This window comes from Nomascus leucogenys, chromosome 15 (assembly GCF_006542625.1).
Source record: "Nomascus leucogenys isolate Asia chromosome 15, Asia_NLE_v1, whole genome shotgun sequence".
Classification (NCBI taxonomy): Eukaryota; Metazoa; Chordata; class Mammalia; order Primates; family Hylobatidae; genus Nomascus; species Nomascus leucogenys.
In genome coordinates this window covers 68,102,778-68,123,027 of record NC_044395.1, presented here as the reverse complement: position 1 = coordinate 68,123,027, position 20,250 = coordinate 68,102,778, and the positions used below count along the sequence as shown (strand labels likewise).

General features: G+C 40.3%; 1 protein-coding gene across 3 annotated transcripts in view; it reads right to left on the bottom strand.

Annotated features, from left to right (window-relative positions):
• The window catches only part of SYT9 (synaptotagmin 9), a 220,289-nt gene extending 202,130 nt beyond the window's left edge, over nt 1–18,159 (bottom strand). For 2 of the 3 annotated variants that reach the window (XR_004033610.1, XM_030829060.1), the window contains exon 1: nt 17,732–18,152. Coding sequence is in view for 2 of the 3 variants with exons in the window: in XM_030829060.1 (XP_030684920.1) it covers nt 17,732–17,876 (145 nt within the window). In the remaining variant the exon portion in view is untranslated. Of the gene's footprint in view, nt 1–17,731 lie in introns of all 3 variants that reach the window. The other variant, XM_003254882.3, reaches the window with a different exon arrangement.
• Nucleotides 18,160–20,250: the final 2,091 nt, after the last annotated feature.

Below are 20,250 nucleotides of genomic sequence, written 5' to 3'. Positions count from 1 at the left end.
TTGCTGATAATGAACTTTGCAAAATGAAAACGTTTCTGCTGTTGTGCTTTTCAAAATCTGTCAACCTTGTCTTTTATGGTTCTTGGCTTTAGGGTCATGCTAAGGAAGGCTTCACCTACTACAAAGATCACAGACACGGGTAGTTGCCACCCCATATCTGTTTTCCCCTTTTCCAAAATAACAGAACTTAAATTGCATTTGAAGTGACAATATATCAAGCTAAAAGACTACATTTCTCAAAGTTCTGGTAGCTAGGGATGGCAATATGACTAAATTTTGATCAAAGAGATGAAAGCACAAGTATAGAGTGGGACTTCGAGAAAGGTTACTCTAAAAGAGTAGACTCAGGTCAAAAGTGAGGTTTTTGTCTTTCTCAGGGATGCAAATGTAAGTGTTGGCATTCCAGCAGCCACATAAGCCCATGATGTGACTTTGAATTTGAAGTCATGCACTAAAGAAGGCAAATATAGAAAGACAGAGGGAACCTGAATCTTAAGACTACCTAGAGCCTCTCAGACCTGGGCAGACTACTCCTAGGTCTCTTTACATGAAAGAATTTTAAAAATTTACCTCTGTGTCTAACCTGCTATTATTGTTCTGCTGTCATCTATACAGTATTCTGATTATAAAATGATTATCACATAATTTCCTTTGGAATTTTAGCAGTTATATTTGTAAAATTTAAACCACATGAAAAATTTCGGAAGCAGGCATATAATGTTTTTCCCAAATAGTTACTCAATTATCTCAACCCCATTTGCTGAATAGCCCATTTCCCACCCCCTTGAACTGATTTGAAATGCCATCTTTACCAGATACTATATTGCCATGTCACAATAGCACAAAATTGGAAACAAGCCAAATGTCCATCAGCTGGTAAATGAATAAATAAAATGAAATACATCCATCTAATGGAATACTAATCAGTAATAAAAAGAAAAGAACTAATGACACGTGCTATGATATAGCCAGGCCTCAAAAACATTATGCTGAACGAAGGAACCCAGTCATAGAAGACATCGCATATTGTATGATTCCATTTATATGAAATGTCTAGAACAGTCACATTAATAGAGACAGAAAGTAGATTAGTAGTCTCCTGAGGCAGGGATTAACAGAGAACGGATATGAGGAATCTTCCTGGAATGTTGAAAAGGTTCTAAAACTGATTTACAGTGATGCTTGCACAACTTCATACATTTACTAAAAAATAATTCCATTGTACACTTTCAGGGTGAATTCTACAATATGTAAAACATGTCTCAATAAGGTTATATTTTTAAAATCAGAGAATGACTGGAGATAGAGGAAAATGTGTAAAGTTTGTGACTTATTTTGCATACATCGTCAAAAGTTAAAATAATTATATATATAAAACAACAACAAAAAAACCTATTAGTGCAATACTAGGCTTCCTAGTGCTTTACCATTCCTGTAGTCTTAAACCCTCACCAGGTTACAGTACATCATTATTTTTAATACAAAGCTGTATTTGTTTTACTATTATTTACAATATATTTATGTGCTTAACTGAGATTGGTATCAAGATTTTTTTACTATTGTCTTTGTCAGATTTGATATTAGTGTGATACTAGCCTCACAAAGTAAATTAGGATGCCTTCCATATTTTTTCTATGCCACAGTATAGTTTTTACAGTATATGAATTGTTAAACCTTTCTAGAGGACAATTGGATAATTTTATATCAAAATATTTAATGTGCATAAGCCTAGCAATTCCACTTCTGCTAAAAGTATTAACAGTAATTGTTAATGGAAGTGCTGATGACCTTTAATTCTTTGCTCACTGCAAACTTTTGTTGCAATGACAACTTAAAACAAATTTGTAATGACTATTTGTGGTTCCGACAAACAAGAGGGCTGATGTAGTCCTTAATATTTTGTTAAACTTGACCTATAAAGATATTTAGGCCTATACCTTTTTACACAGAAAGTTCTTTGACTACCTTTCAATTTCTTCTAAATATTTTTATACTCACTCTGAGATGTTTATGCCTTCCACTCAATTTGTATTTCTACATCATTGGCATGTATGACATTTTCTTGTGCTTTCTATTGTCTTCTATATCTGTTATTAAATCCTCTTTCTTATTCTTTTTGCTTTATATTTGTGTTTTCTCATTTTTTCCTTGATCAGAATAGCACAATATTTATTTATTATTTATCAGAAAGACACACCTGGGTTTTATTTACTAACACTGCTTCTTTGGGATTTTTCACTTTCTAATTCAGTAATTTCTTCTTTTGGTTTTATTGATGCTTTGCTCTTATTTTTTTTCTTCTTTTGATTTGCTTTACTTTTCTATTTTTAGGCTCTTAACTTCAAGGCATTGTTTTTCTATTGCTGTATTTATTTGCTATTAACAACTTAGAATTAGAAATTGCCATCTGAATATAGCTTTGGTTATACTCCATTGTATTCTCAATGTCTATAATTTCAGTGTCCATTTCTGATTTTTTTAAACTCAAGAGATCTCTGAAAGAGTTCAATTTTTAAGTGTTTAGAGTTTTGGTATTGTTGTTGTTACTTCTTAATCACTCATTGATTATTTTATGGTCAGTAAATGTGACCCATGCAATTTTTACCTGTTGGAATTAACTTTTCCTTTTTATTGTCTTGTCTAAAAAATTAATCATGTGCTTATTAATTTTTTAAAATGTTTTGTGAACATGATTTTTCTTTATGATTTTAACTATATAACTTCTATCCTCTATGTATTTATTTTGTCTATTTGATGTATTCTATTATTAGTGAAGTATTGTAGTCTCCAACATAATTCTAATTTTTCTAGTTTGTAAAGTGATAGCAAACTTGGTTTTATATATTTACATATTGCTTCATTAATGAAAAGTAAAAGTTTATTACTTCTAAGTCTTTATAGTTTATTGTACTATTTAGGAACCTAAAATAAGTCTCACTTAATGACGTATATTGTATTCAGCATGTTTTTTATAGGAATGTTAATTTAATTAGCATGAGGTTTTGGAAAAAGAGAAGATTAAAAACAATATAAATCAGTAGAAAAATATTTTACTATATTTAATGAAACTATTTCCTAAACATTTAAGGAATCAGGTACCACAAAGCTAACTCTGATCCTCTTCTGACAATCCCCCATGTTCTAATTGCATCATTAAGGCCACTATTTACTACTCCCTTTTCCCCAGGAGTTTCCCTGGGTCAAATCTGATGATTGTCTATAGCACTATGGGACACCACTGCAAACCCTAAGACATCACATTTTACTATAGAGGCATATGAAGTAAAGCTCCTGTTTTATTAATCTGCCCAATTTAACTTCCCAGTTCCCACATACTGAGGCACTGGGAAGGCAGATGTGATTGAATTACTGAAGTATAAGGTAATACAAAAATTAAAAGATAAAAAAAGAAGACAATGTAATCAAAAAGAGCTGCAGTTTTAATCTTTATCAGTGTGCAGAGTGGATCCTCTCTAACTGAACCTGTGGGGATTAGATTTTCCCCCAGAGAAGCCTACAGTAATCCATACATAAATGGCCTCTAAAGCGCTGTGGAGTTAGAGTCAATGAATGTTCCTACCAAAGGCATCTGGGAGAAAAAAAAGAAACACTTTGGGGCATTTTCTAGTTCTCTTTGTAGATTCCCTCTGAAATAGATTCCATAAGATGATGAATCTGAGTTCCCTCAAAATTAAACTAATACACACAAAGTACTTTAAAAGCCCCAGAAGAAGGATGACCTATAAATTCGGGATATTACAGTTATATTAAATCTAAAGTAGCAGTCACGGTGGAACAGATTAAAGAAGAGCAAGCAGCACTGTTTTCTCATTCCCTCTGAAATAATTTGGGAAGCCTTCAGAGCTAGCTCAGCTATGCCAGCAATTGACATCCATATTATCTGAAAAAATAAGAATGGAAATCTGTTTAAGTTGGGATCCTCTGAATCCCAAGTTAAAAGTGATTCTAATGTGGCCTCCTCATTCTTGTCCAGCTTCTTTCTCTGTTTCACAGGTTTTTCTGACAAGAAATAAGCATATTGGCTAGGATGATTTATAGCCTACAGGAATCAAGCAACCATGTTATTCTCTAACCTCATGGCCTAGTTAGATTTCACAGGGTTTACGTACCGTATGGTTATCCTAAAATAAGAACAAATGATAATCATATTACTTACCTAGCGATAAAGAAGACCATGATTTTACTTAGGGCTGGGCCCCTACAGTTACATCCTACAGCTAAATTTTCTACAGAATTTATTAGTAATTGTGCCAATAGTAGCTGTACTTATGAATAATTTGAGATAATTCACTGTGGTTAAAAAAAAAAGAATCCATGATAGATAGTAAACACATTTTGGAGTTTGGGTTTCCTTGCCTAATATTTTATAAAAGTTTTACATAGACAGTTTGAGCACTTATTTTGACCAAGGGGCTGTAAAAAGTAATTGTAAACCACGAAGGCCGTAAGTGCATGTCATTTGCAACCCTAGATGTGTAGAGGTATTTTAGGTGTCACCCCTGAAGGCTGATTTAGTCAATCTTGGGACAGGGCAGTTGTGTCTTCAAAAGTTCCTTAACTGATTTTGATGCATACCTGGAACTGGGAACCACTTTACAAAAATCTTTGAGTTGCAAGGGGCCTTGATATTCAATCGTTTTTCACCCTCCCTATTTCCCGTAACTTCTTCCCAGTTTTCCGCCAGTCAACTGCCCTGGACATCTGCATGAGATGTCATACACATCCCAAACTTCATGTGTTTAAAATCAATCTCATTATTTTCCCACAAAATGTGCTTGACTTCCTGTGGTAAACCTAGTAAGTTATAGGCACATCTTTCCAGGCACATACGCAAAAAAATTGGGAATCAGGATCTCTCTATTTCATATGATTGTACCAACTATTTTATCTCTTAAATATCTCTTAAGGCATCTCTACTGTCTTAAAATATTCCTTCAACACTTCTGCTTAAGTAAAAATTAACAGTTTACTGCCTGCTGCTGTTTTCTTTAAAAAATACCCAGCTTTAAATCTCATACTGTCTGACCACACCACTACACCACAACCACCCATGCTTGTTGCAGACATCTATAATTCCTTGGGTTGCTTCCCCCACATTCCTGGGGGAGCCCAATTGCTGGCTTACTGTCACTCTTTCCAAAACTACTTTTGTCGTAATTCTCAGCAAAGCCAATATCCATGTCGATAACACTTCCAAAACCCTGGGCCTGTAGTTCTTTGAGCTCCTGTCTTCAATCATTTGTCCCCCTCTCCCCATCATGCCTCTCATGATCATGTCCTGGACCTGGTCATGTCAACAGTTGTAGCTCCTCCAGAATCTTGATTTCAAACATCTCACTCTCTGTCTGCCTTCTCCTCACTGCATTCTCAACAAGCATTCCACCCCTCCAGGACCTACAATCCATTAATCCTACCACGTCTTCACTATCCCTAGTCCTTTTACATATCCGCTTTTCTCTCCTTACTCCGATGAAATTTCAGAATCAATCATTCCAATCTATTCTACATACCCTCAACTCTTTTGCCACTCTTTCCTCGTTCTCATACACACAACCCCGGCTTAAACACCAACTTCCCTCTCTTCCATGCCTGCACAAAAAGAGTTGAACATGGAAGAAAAACACACACCTATGCTGATGGAAATCACTTTAAATTCATGATCGCCAACTTCAAGCAGGCGCTTAGTATTGCCTGGCAATCACACTTCCTTCCCTAATCCATTTGCTCTTCCACTCTCCTAGACATTTATAGCTCTCTTATTTTCAAATTGCCATTACTTCCTAACCATCACCTTATAACCCCTTATAACCTTATATACACTCTCCCATTCACTGTGCCTTCCTAGATAATTTCCTAACCATCTCAGCTTATAACCTTGTTGCTTCCTATTTCACCAAGAATAGAAGAGCAATCAGAAGGCAAACTTCTGCAAGATTCCCAAACCACATCTGCCCACCTGTGCCCATATATTCTGCCCTGACTTCATGACAATAAACAAACTGTTGTTGAAAAACCCACCTACTCAGCCTACTCAGCACATCACTCCAGCAGTTCAATCCTCTACATCATTTTTCCCTCTCTCCAGCATACAAACATATAGTTATTTTGTCTTTCCTTTAAAAGCCATCCTTTGAGTCAGTTTCTCCTCTCCTTTCCCTTCACAAAATAATTCCAAAAAATGGCTTATACTCTTTCCTCTCAATTTCTCTCCTCTCGTTCTCTTTTAAAAAGACTCTAATTAGACTTTCACCAATTCCACTCAGGCACCACTCCCAAAATCATTCAGTTCAAGGTCACCAATTAGCCTCCATGTTATTAAATGCAATGGTCAGCTCTTGGTTGTCATCTTACTTGACCTATCAGCTGCATTTAACTCAGGGGATCCTTCCTTCCACCTAGGAATACTTTCTTAGTTTCCAAGCCACCATGTTCTTGATTTTTCTCCACGTTACTTTCTGGTCCTTCTCAGTCTCCTTATTGGTTCCTGCACAGTTCTCTGACTTCTAACCAGTTGTTTGACTTCTTTTCTATTTTTATTCACCCCTTGGTAAGTGTGAAGGTCTGAATGTTTGTGTCCTCCCCAAATTCGTATGTTGAAACCTAATCCCTAGTATGATAATGCCAAGAGCTGGGGCCTTTGGGGAGGTGACTAGACTATGAGAGCAGAGCCCCCCATGAATGGGATTAGTGACCTTATGAAAGAAACCCCTTCCACCATGTGAGGACACAGAGAGAAGGTGCTGTCTACGAGGAACAGGCCCTCATCTGACACTGCATCTGCCAGCTCCTTGCTCTTGGACTTTCTAGCCTCCAGAACTGTGAGAAATAAATGTCTGTTGTTCATAAGCTGCCCAGCTTATGGTAATTTTGCTAGGGCAGTGCAAATGGACTAAGACAGTAAGCTCATCTAGTTTTTTTGGCTTTAAATATCATCTATGTGCCTGTGGTGCCTAAATGCCTACATTGAACTTTTGGGAAATGTACCCAACTTCTCAACCAAGGATATCATTTTAGCAATCCTCCCCTCTTTATCCTATATCATGATTTTTTTGTTCTGTACTAGTCATTCCCTTCACCTTGGTGCTGTTAAGTCTCCTAACTTACGAATAAATAAATAAATACAATCCTTGATCTCACTTCCCTCACTAGCAACTACTATGCCATTTATTTGCTCTTGTCAGCAGAAAAACTTAAAAGAATATTCTGTCTTCACTGCCCCAATTCCTCTCCCTTCAATCTCTCTTACAGCCATGCCAATCAGGCTCTTGTTCCCACCTCTCTATCAAAAATGCTTGTCAGCATTACTTCCAATGACCCCTGCATCACTACCTGCAATGGTGAGTACCCAGTCTTCATTCTGCTTGACCTAACAGCAGCACTTGACACAGCTGCTTATTCCTTCTTATTTGATCACCTTCTTCTTCATCCTGGGTTCCAGGTCAACACTCTTTCTTGGATTTTCTCTTTCATTTCTAGTCCCTCTTCATTAATCTTCCTTTGTGGTTCCTCAAGTTCTCTCTAGCCTCTTACTGTTGGACAGTTCCAGAACTTAGTGCGGGTCCTCTTCACTCCCCCATTCACTGTGCCTTCCTAGATAATTTCAGCCAGACCCATATCACATACATGCTGATGACTCCCATGTTTATACCTTCAGCCTAGCCATCTTTCCCAAACTCCAGGTTCATATATCCAGCTGCCTAGTCTGTACTGTATCCCCACTGGGCTCACTAATAAGCATTTCCAATATCCCACATCAAGAACTGAGCTGCTGGTCATTCCCCTCAAACTTACTTCTCCTACAACTCTCTTCTCCTAGCTGCTCAGGCTACAGTCTTGGTCTTGACTCCTCTCTGTCTTTCACACTCAATATCCATCTATTAGTAAATGTTGTCATCTCCACCTTCCAGCTGCCCAGAATCTGACCACCTCCTACTATCTCCACTGCTATCACTCTGGTCCAAGCCACCACCATCTTTCACCTACATGATTACAACAGCCTTATAACTCCTCTCCCTAACTTCAACCTTACCCTCCTACAGTCTGTTTTCTATGTGCTGGTCAGAGTGATCCTTTCTCTTCCTAAGTCAGATGTTATCTCTCTTCTGATAAAACTTGCTAATGGCTTCCTATCTTACTGCAAGTAAAAGTCACTTTTTAAAAAAAATCGCTTATAGAGGCCTATAATCAGTCTGCCATCACCTCTCTGACCTCATCTACTACTACTCTCCTTTTTGCCAACCTCACTACAGTCATACTAACCCTTGGCTAATACCTGAACATGTCAAGCATGCTCCTGCCCTGAGACCTTTGTACCTGCTGCTCTCCTGCCTGGAATGCTCTTCCCCCTGCTACGTGCGTATCTTGCTCCCACATTTCCTTCTGACCTTTACTCATTTGTCAACTTATCAATGATGCCAGTTTAGTCTTTATGTCTTGATGTCTTTCCATGCCTTGTTTTTTCCCTTAGCACTTACTACTATCTAACATACAATATAATTTATATACATATTATCATTTTCCCAAAATGTAAGTTTCATGAGGGCAAACTTTTAATTTTCTGTTTGATTCCATACTGTATGTACAATACTGTGTCTAGGTATCTACATTTGTACATACCTAGGATACAGCCTGGTACTTAGTAGATGCTCAATAAACATATCATGAGCAAATAACTGGCATCTCCAACTATAACCTCTCCAATCAATTTTTATCCTGTCTCCAGAATACCTGATTAAGGGATAAAACTCACCTGAATTTTCAGCGTAAACTCTTTTAATGGTTCTGCAGTGCTACAGCTGATACAAACTAAGATGTCTTCAATAGGCAGGCATGTCCCAAAAATGTGATAAGCAAAGTGTACATGTATGTGGTGGGGATGAGGAGGCAGATATTAGAAATGGACAGCCTGTGACCCACTTAAGGGCATTCAATTCAACTATTTTTTAAAAATTGTGCCTGTTAATTGGCAGCCCCTGTACACAGAATAAAGAACTATCTCTACAGCATGGTTTGGTGGGCACTAGGCAGGCCTGCCATGCGTATTCCCTCTTAGGCCCTATAACTTCAGAGAAAACAGACTGTGCACATCCACAGACTAGATAGTTACAATGCAGCTGAACACACTGCTTTTTCATTATTAAATAACCAGGCAAGGAAGCAAGATGTCACTGTTGGCATAGTCAGGAATTATATCTGGAATCCAGATGTTTGAACCAGATGACTAAACTTGCTAAAGGCAGTATTTACAACTATTCAAGGTAATTACAGTTGGGTTTCAGGGTGACATGTTGGGGATCTAAAATGGGTAAACTTCCATTCATTGATTCCAATCTGTTAGGACCTTACCTTGGACAGAAAGAACATATTTGCCAGTAACCTGAGTATATTTTCCATAAGGAACCAGGAAGACTTGAGAAGCTGCATTCATGGAACTGAAATCTCCTGGTGTGCTTTGCTTTGGGCTTATCATATAAATTGTACTTCTTTCAAGATTTCTGCATCAGAGTGCTGCAGTCAGTCCTCAGTGGGATTTTGGCAATGGCATACAGGCTTTCGTGATCTGATCTGACCATTGTTTACTAGAGCAGATCCATCTCTCAACATTGCCAACACACACTCAACTTACTGTTACCCAGGATCCATCCACTTCTGTGTTAGGACCTTTGTAAATTCCTAGAATGCTCTTCCCACCAACTAGTTCCAGGCACTCTTCTGCCCAAGAATAGACTTCTGTAGGAAGCCTCTGCAGATCCACTCAAGTCAGCTAATTACTTCTCTCCTCTTTTTTCTGTAGTGTATCCAGTAGATATCTCCCTTCTTGATTTTGTTAATTACCATTATTGTTTTATGTCAATTCCATAGAGGCAATAAGCATGTCTAATGTATCTTTGAATGACAGATGCCCAACCTTGTACATAGCACTTAAGGGGCCCTCAATAAGTGTTTTTGGAATTTAACTTAATTATAACTAGAAAAGATTGATCAATTCAACGTGGTTAAGTTAACAGCTACATAAGGGTAGGGTGGGGTAGATTGGAGTGGGAAAGAAAACATAAAGAAAAAGAGATTCAAATTATAACAACTTTTTCGTATTTCATATAAATAAATGCAGGATTTTGCATTGGAAAAGAGTGTTACAACGAATCCCTATTTATTGAAGCACCCCTGAAATTTCAAAAGACACTTTAATGTAATGGGTTGATTATAATCAGACAACCTGAGTTCATTCACTATACAATATTCCTTCCGTGAGCTAATTTGACAGAATATTTACATTCTAATTAATGGAAATTGGTAGAAAAAACATTAAGATTCTCAAAAAATAAACTGGTATATGATAGAGAACATGGTAGAGAACACAAAAAATTCACATAAGAGTAAATATAAGAAGGTTCAAAACAAAAAATATTCAGTCCTGCCAACAAAAAAACACAAACTGAAACAACTAGGCAGCTATTTAAACCACATTAAATTAGCAACCTTTTGTTCACATTATACACCTAATGCTAGCGGATTTACTGTTGACATGTAGCAGGGCTAACTAACATAGATCTACCAGAAAGCAATTAGGGCTCACTGTTTATAATTTATCATGAAAAAATTTTCCCAAAAGGAAACAGGGGACTATAAATACAAGACATTATTCACACTAAAAAAAAATTACAAGCTAGAATAGCCTCAAAAGAATGGTTAAATAAAAAAGGTATACCCATTCTTGGAATATACATAGTCATCACAATAATAATAATAATTACGTAATAATAAGTGTTAACAATGGGAAAATTATAATAATAGAAATAATGGCTAGTATTTATTGAGCATTTACTATGTGTAATTACTATGAGCATACACCAGGTACCATGGTATTTCCCATGCATTGTGAGATAGGTACTAGTATAGGGTTGTCAGCATCACAAATAAAAATATAGGATGCCCAGTTCTACTTCAATTTCAGATAAACAACAGATGATTGTTTTGTATAATTATGTTCCATGCAATATTACCCGTTGTTTATCTGAAATTCAAATTGAACTGGCAGCCTGTATTTTATCTGGATAACTAGTAACCCAGATACTAGTAATACATTTTACCGATGAGAAAATGAGGACACAGAAGTTAAATAACTTGTCCAGGAACACACAGCTAACAGGAGGTAATAAAATGCTAAGTTTACAAAAAAGTAGAAAGTAAACTTAGCCTACAAATAATTACAAATGGTAAAACATATACATGTTTGTGGACCACCGCTGAAAGGAAACATGGGAGGTGATACTACCAACAACATCAATTTATTGATCATTTATTTGAGCATTTACTCTGGGCACAATGTTACAGCAATCTTCCACTCCCATTTTATAGATGAATGAAATGAAGAGTGAAATACTTTACTCAAGGTCACTAAGGTAGTAAATGCAGTCAGAGTCTAACTCCAAAGTCCTTGCTTATTCCACTTTGTCATCTTGATGTCCTGGAAGATTTTTTTTTCTTTCAGGTACAGTTCTATCAATGTTGATTTAAAGTTTTTGTGTGATAAAATACATGTGCAAGGACATATGAAGATTTCAAAGAGATCTGCAAAGCCTAGTCCTCAGGGTTTGATGTGGTCTAAAGCCCTTCCTAGAGCCCACCAAATGAAACATTTGAAAGAAAAAGAAGTCGTGATGCACATTTATTGCTCCAAGATTGCAGTGAAAACTGAATACTTCTCCACAAATGGTGATTTTATTCAACTTCATTCAGAAAATAGAAATACATACTCCATACTTGTCCTTTTAAAAGTGAGACTGCTCCCCCATTTATGCCTCTCACTAAGCTCCTCCACTTTCTCTATACACTTTGGAATGTGAACTTGTTAGTTCCCTCAAGTCAACCTGTTAGGAAGAGATTATGAATGTTTTTAAGTCAACCATATGGGAAATTGCACTTGCAGCACAAACATAAAAGTGCCTCAATGCTTTTTCAATGAAAGCAACATCTATGCTCTATACATAATAGAAAATTTTAGGATGATTTCCTTCAGGTGTCAGTTTAATTTTTCCTTGAGAGTTTATCCCACATCAAAAAGTTTGTGCTTTTGATTGTTTATTTTGAAAGAGGCAGCTGGCCATAGGGCTGCCTGTGATGCCTTTACTACAATTTGCTTTTGTTTTCCCCTCTTGATAATTACCTCATGACTAAATCACTCACTGGTTCATGTAGAGGAGTCCCGCAGAGATGAAAACACACTTGTTTAAATAAAATATTTATGAAGGAGCCCTAAAATGTCACCGAAGTAAATGCAAATTAGATCTTCACATATTGTGCATCCAATATGCCACTCATTCCTTAGAAGACTCTTTTTCCTGATTGCAATTAACATTAATTTAAAAAAATTAATCCCATTGTGCATAATCACACCAAGGTCTATTCATAAACATCCAGTGTTTCAAGACTGATTCTCTTTTGACTATCTTAGAAAAATTTGAATCAAGGCTAATATTTAATCTTGATGATTATTTTGGAGATTTTTTTCATAGAAACTATATTTAATTATTATTTTACATGTACATTTTCTAATAAGTGACTTCATTATAATTTAACATAGGGTGACATTTGTGAAGGTTCTATATTCTGACCTTTTAATGACACTCTATTTAGACAAGATTTTTCTTGATTTGTTTGTTTTTTCCCCTCTCAGATTGGTGGACATAATAGAGCCTTATGATGTGTTCAATGAGCCCTCAAAAGAAAAATTTAGGATAATGTTGTTAAAAGAAAGTTAAGAATCAGTTGATATGGGTACTAGCTGTACAGGGTAACAGTCAAGGTTCCTGGTTTTTGAGACTATCTTTCCTAATTTTGCAAGAAACAAATGTGAGCTGAGCTGAGAAGGGTTAGGTGGATGCATTCTTTGCCCAGTGGTCTCAAAGGTTGTTCTCTACTTGGCTGCACCTTAGAATCAACAGATGAACTTTAAAATACTGATACCAGGCCCATTTCCCAGAGATTGTGATTTAAAACTGGTCTAGGGTGCAGCCCAGTCATTGGTAGTTTTTGTTGTTGTTGTTGTTTGTTTTATCTTTGTTTGTTTGTTCCAGCTCCCTAAGTATTCCTAATGTGCAGCCAACGTTGAAAACCATGATCTAGAAAAAGCTTTCCTTGAATAGAGTAATATTTACGTGGAGAGAAGAATCACTAATCATGAGTCTTAAGGCTCTGCTTCACACTCTGACCTGCTGAACCTTTTCTAGACCTTGGGTACAGACACAGAGAACATGCAGAAAAATCTCCAGAATATGGAGTTGGAATGTGAATGGAAAACCAGTATCCTGGATAACAGAATTCATAATCAAAAATACTAAGCTGAATCTTTACAACTACATAGAATGTGACCTACACTTAGGGATTAAATCCGTCATACAAGTACAGAAGAGAGAAAGTAGGTCTAAGGGTGGCTCTTATGAAAAACACCTAGAAAATTTTCATTGACAATAACTCCTCAGTTTTCAGTACATGTGATGTGACTACCTAAGAAGCTACTTTGACTTAGACCCAATTCTTCTTTTAAATGGACTCCATGGCCCTGGGCTAGTTTACTTCTCTGGATTTCAGTTTACTCATATATATCAATCACTTTTAGCCATGGTTCTTGAACTTTAATGTGTCTACAACTCTCACCTGAGGATCCTATTAATATACAGATTCATATTCAGTGGGTCTGGGACATAACTGAGATTCTCCAATTCTAACAAGCTCCCAGAAGCTGCTGCTGCTGCTGGAACACAGATAAGTGCTTAAAAGACTTGTGAGGACTAGTGAAATGACCTACATAGAGTGCTTGGCACAGACATGGTTGGCACCCTACAGAAGAAAACACTTAAAAAGAAAATGATAAAACCATGTTTAAGACCTAGACATTTCATGATCCAATCCTCCTTTCCGTTCCTTGGAAAGAGTGGATCTAGAGAAGTTAGGATAGTTTACCTCCTAATAGCCAAAGGTGTATGATGGAGAAGAGGGATAAGACTAATGCTTTTTCACCAAAAAACGTATAATCAAGATCCATGGGTAGAAATTTAAGAGCCCTTTTAATTACCTACAAGGAAAACCTTCTAACAATACATGCTGTTCTACAACCAATTAATCTTTTTGACAGCGAAGTCTCCAGTTAAAAAATACGAGCATGGAGCAACTGACGTTAAAGAGGATACTCATACCTCAGGTCACTGTTCAACTGTAAAACAGCTTAGCTATCTAAAGAGGCATCACACACTTAATGTGTTACAAAAAGTTAAAATAAAATAAAAAATAAACCTCATGATTTCCCTCCTTACCCCTACCTTCTTCCTGAAGACTTCTACTTGTACATGGAATTTTTTAGGTCAAAAAGCCTTTGAAGCATCCTTAATTGCCCTTCTCTCACCTTTCACATCTCTTCCTTCAATAAATACTTGTGGCTGTACCTGCAAATTGTGTTCATAATACAATTACTTCTCATCACCTCCATTACCACTATCCCTGTTGAAGTCACTATCACCTCTGTCTGGATTTCTGAAATAGCTTCCTAAGAGGTTTCTCTGACTTCACCTTTGCTCTTCAACATAGCAGTCAAAGTGTTGTCACTTCTCTGCTCAGCACCTTCTAATGGCTTCCTATCTCATTCAGAGTAAAAACCAAAGTCTTTATAATGGTTTACAAGACTCTGCATGATCCACCCTCTCTAACTCTTGACCATATGTCTTATCACTCTCCATCTCTTTCACACCTCTCCAGCCACCTCTGAAGTCACCATTTCTAGAATCATATCAATAATGCTACCACCTCAGGGCCTTTGGCGCTTGCTGTTCCCTCTGCCTTAAAGGCTAGTCTCTGAGGCCTGCAAGTTTATGTCCCACATCATTAACATATAAAACACCATAAAGGCAACCAACAGAGCATTCTAATTGCTTTCTATGGACAAAAGTGCTCACACTCAGCACTTTCCTTTCCACAAGTTGGTACAGATGACAGACTGGGTGAGGCACTTCAGTTCCAATTGTGACTTAGGCTTATTTTTTTAAATCACAATTGCATCAAGTCCTCTGTGAACACCAAGTCAGGGAAATCTGGGTGCGGTACTCCCCCAACAGGGCACTATAACTACCTAGACAAAAAAGAACCTTTCTGATGGCTCAGACCCACTGGTCTGCGCCCTAGTCTTTCCACACCTCTGAAAAAATGAGTAAATTTCCTAGATGCCGGGTCACTCTGCTGTCCACAGGAAATTATATCTTTTTTCTCCTTTTATAACCAAAGTCCTTAGTTGAGCTTGAGAAAACCTAGCTATCACAGGGTGGCCGTGAATGGACAATAACAGAGAAAGCTGGGACATGGCATTCAGGTGGATTCCTTTCCAGAAAAAGAAGTCATCCATTTACAGAGATGACTCTCTCTAGGAACCCATGTCTCAGGGCTGCTGTGCATGGTTGTTCTGGTTCACACTATCAACAGCAGGGACATTATTCACACGGTGTTGTGTGGTGCAGCTTTTCTAGCTACTCAGCTTTTAGGGTTCAGAGATTAAAGCCACTCTTGCTTTAGAGGGATGAAGACAAATGCATCTGATGTAAGAATTAATGTCGGCAAGGCAAGGAAGGAGGGAAATGAAGGGAGATTTGGAAATGAAGGGAGAAGTGTCCTGAAGGAGAAGGTGCACTTTGGATGTAATCTTTGGCCTCATTTCCTCTCACCTTGCACTCGAACACCCCCACCCCTGCCCTCATGAGCTGGCTACTTTCCAACACAAACCAAAGAGCCAGAGGGGCATGGGGCTACTTCAAAACCCTTGTGTCCTAGTTTAAGAAAGCAGAGCACTGCTCTCAGGAACTCAGAGCAGCAAGGTCGACTCCTATCTCTAGCTACTCCTCCGCCAAGGAATCAGATTTCCTCTTGTAAGAAGTCTTAGTGACTCTTTCTCAGGGGTTGCCTGGTGTAGGGGTTGAAGAGAACCTGAGAACATAGGATCCAGCTCCTGGATTAAAAGGAGCAGAGGCAGAAAACTGGCCAAAAAGATGTGACTCAGAAATAGGCCTCATCCATCTTCTCTTGTAAAGCCAAAGACAACTGCTTATGTGGGATAACAAGGAGAACTCGTGGCCTGCTCACAGGCAAGGAAGTGAGATGTTTCAATATTAATACTTGCTTTGGGCAAAGCATGCAAAATAATTGTCTTGCTTCTGCTGCTTAAGGACGAACTTCCCCGACTTAAGACATCTTCCTGGGACTCCAGCTTGTGAGATAAGGGACTGTGGTTTATTCAGCACATCACATCCAGCAATGATGTGCACATAGGCTGGACATTAAACCTCCCTGGAAAACACTGGGATCAGTATTTCTCCACCTAATTATCCACTTTGAAGTAATATATCAATGATCATTCAATAAACTTAGTTAATATAACCACTGGCAATGGAAAACAATATTTTTTCTTTTTCAATAGGAAAAAAACCTCTAGTAGGGAAAATCTGATATAAACTTTAAAATTTTAGCAGATGACTTCACCCCACACACCCATCTTGAATATATCAAGGATATGCTATTTAAGCCTGGCTCAGTGTGACTCTCTTTATAAATCAAATAATTCTTTAATTTATCTTTTGGATAAATGGATTTTTATATAATAAATTGGTTTCAAGTCATACATCATAATTTGCAAGGCAATAGCTCATTTCCAATATTTATACGTAGCAATATCAAAAGAAAGGCCATTTTCTCATCCCATTTTTAACAATTCAACCACAATATGCTGTTTTGGTAAGTACTTAGTTTGGGAGAATATTCGAGAAAACTATTTCTCCAGGTGAGAAACATCTCAAGCAAACATCGGAAGGAATGCATTTTCCAGTAGCCAGTAATGGATGAGACGACCTGGGAGACCCAGGGACCTCAGGAAAAGCAAATGGCTCCACTAATACTCCCTCCTCCAACCTTAATTGGTCAAATGCCAAAATAAATGAACTTTCCAAAGTTAAGAGCTTTGCAACTTTCACTAGGAATAACTACAGGTGCACAAGCCAGGACCGACGAGTCTACGGACCCCATTGTGGCCGGCGGTAGTCGCTGGTCGAGCCTAGCGCCCAGGCCCAGGTCACCTCCACGCCGTGCGACCCGCCGGCAACGAGTTCAGGCCCGTCTGCCCAAGACCAGAAGCACCGTCTCCCCGGCCCAACGCCGGATCGCGTCCCGCCCTTCTCACCCCAGACCAAGGAAAGGAACTAGACGCTTGGGAGAAAGGATGAGCAGCACCCGGTGGGATTCGGCCCCAGCCCGGGGCCGTCTCCAACTCCCAACTTCCCAGAGTTTCCTACGGCCTCGTCCCCCTTCCCACGGCTCCGAGGCCGCCGCGGCCTCCCCTCTCTCTGAGTGCAGATAGCCCGGGAAGTGGAGAGCGTAGCTCGGAGCTAGGGAGCCGCCCCCAGGAGCCTTGGCGAAGGGAGCGCAGGTGGCGGGCGTGGTCCCTCCAACCCTGCCCTAGCCGACCCGGAGTCGGCCACCGTGCAGTAGCCACCGCCCGGGTCCCCGCCTGGTTACAGCATCAGGCCACAGTGCGCTGGTTCTTGATCACTCTCCTGGCTCGGTGGCCGCCCCCCGCCCTCTCCCAGTCCGCGTCGCTCTTGTGCCTCAGGCCCCGGTGCGGCCCCAAGTCCCAGCCCAGGGCCCTTAGGTCCCTCCAGGCGGCGGTGGCGGCACTCACCTGGGTCGCGGAGCCGGGGTCTGGCACGGTCCCGCAGGTGGTAAATGAAATCCTGGCAGCTGTCGTGCTCCAGGGCCCCACGGGCACAGAGCTCGGCCAGCAGCTGCAGCGCCTGGTGACAGAGCGCGTCCCTGGCCCCGGGCATCGCCCCCCCGCATCCTCGGACCGCGCCGGGCAGGCGGGCGCAGGAGACAGCCCTCCGCCTGCCACCTCAGAGCCGCCGCCTCCGGGCCGTCCGCGCTCACCGCCAGGGACCAGCCGGGAAACGGTCCGAGCCCGAGCCCGAGCCCCAGACCCAGCCAGCCCGGCCTCCCACCGGTTGCATGCAGCTCTTCGCCAGCCGATCGGTCAGGCTTTCTCTCTCTCCCGCCCGGTCCCTCCGTCCCTCCCCCGACACCGAGGAGAGGCGGTGCCGCACATCCCAGAGCGCCTCTCTGCTTGCGCTCCGCCTGCTACTCGCGGCCGCCGGGGGGCGGGGCCAGGTCAGGAGTGCGCGCCGCAGGGTAGGATCGCAGCGGCCCCAGACTGGGGACCTGGGGTACTCCCCGGCTCCTGGCCGAGCGCGAGACTTGGCTTGGGACCTCGCGCCCAGAGCGGCCGCGCCCTCCCTGGCTTGAGGAGTGTGAGCGAGTGCGCGCTCCGGGCGCTTTCGCTACTCCACCCCTCATCCCTGATGCAAACCAAACACCCGATCCCACCACCCTGAGTGTGTCCAAAGCACGTTCTTGGATGCCCAGTGCAAAGGTTAGAATCTGGGCACACCCGCCAGATGCGCAGAACCGAGTCCCTGCTTCGAACTTGGAAAAAGCCGCCTGGGTTTGAACCACGGGCCTATGGGTGTCAGATTCCCAAATGCAGGGTTTGGGTCCAAGATTCGCCAACAAAGGAAGGATTTCCCAAGCACAGGCCCTTTTCGACCACTGTGGTGATTTGGAGAAGGTGGAGGCTCTAGGTCAGAACTAAGATCAAATAAATAAACGACTCCTGGGAAAGACCCCAAGGCTTACCTGGGCTTCGTAGGTCCCAGTTAGTTTTCTAAGCAACCGTTTGGAAATCCAAACATTGCCAAAGTGTCTTCAGCACCCAAAGAGGAGTATCACAGAATCTTGGAGAGCTGGAAGGAACCTCAGGGCACCTCTCATCCACCCATCTTTTCAGCCTTTCAAGCAATAAAGCCTAGAAATAACCACGAAGTACTGTGTGTGTGTGTGTGTGTGTGTGTGTGTGTGTCACTGTGCCACAAGCCTTTTAGGTACATAATCTCATTTAATTCTGTACATAGCCCAACGAGGTCTGTGTAATTGTTATCCTCATTTTACCAATGAAAAACTGGGGGCTGGGGACTCACAAAGGTGTTACTTGCTCAAATTCATACATGATGAAGTTAGCTTTGATTTTCTCTTTCTTTCTTTCTTTCTTTCTTTTTTTCTTTTTTCCTTCTTTTTCTTTTGTCTTTTTTGTAATACTGGTGTTCAGGCCCCCAATCTAGAGCAATTAGAGTAGGATCTCTAGAACTGGTAACTATGATTTTTAGCCATGAGGTTGTGCCGTCTCTACGGACATATCACAATTCATATTGCACAGAAAGATAATTTGGGATCCTATGGAATGCTCACGCAACAGGCAAGCTTTGAAATCCTGCTGTGAATGGTACTAGGGCTTCAGGGAACTTATATGGGAATAGCAGAGAAAATGCAAAGTTGTAAAGGTAAAGATGCCTCCAGAGAGTTGCGAAGAGACAAACAGAGGGAGGAGAAACCAGCTTTAAGGGAGCCTGTAGAGGAGATTGAGCAGATGCTGTTTCTTCAAAGGGGGCAACCGCTAGAGAAGGAGAAAAAGGCCATGAACAGAGAAGGTGACACCAGAGATAGTGTGATGCTGGGGGGAGGGGGACAGGGGGGACATAGAGTAATGGTGAGAAGGTATGTGTGTTGAAGCAAGTAGAAATATTACACTAATGCCATTATGTCAGAAAGGAACTGAAAGCAACAAGTTCAGTTAAAAAATGACTTTGATAAACCAGGCAAGAGATGATGAAGGCCTAAACCAGGCCAAAGGCATTAGCTGATTGCTAGAAACATCCAAATTTGAAAAGGATTTCAGGTATTAAGTGACAAGATTGCAACCAATGGAATAAGAAAGAAGTGAAAGGCACAAATGTTTCAAAACTTTACCTGAGTCATATGTGCTCACACCCTAATAACACTTAGAAATGCAAGCCTAGAGTTTAGGAGAGAGGGAAGACTGGCAATCATCATTGGAAAGGTAGAAACTGAGTTGCCACATGGGATGGTTCCTTCAAGAAAGAAGAGTTGAAGAAATGAAAGAGGAGATTGGAAGGTAGCAATCAGAGAAGGAGGAAAGATTGTACAGAGGGGAGTCATAGTGATCACGGGAGGAGGAGTGTTTGGTAGAGGAAAGAGCAACAACATCAGCTGTAAACTTTCAAATATAGTTTAAAGAGAAAAAACTAAAAAGTGTCCTTTGGATAAAGCAGATAGTAAGACATTCAAGATTTA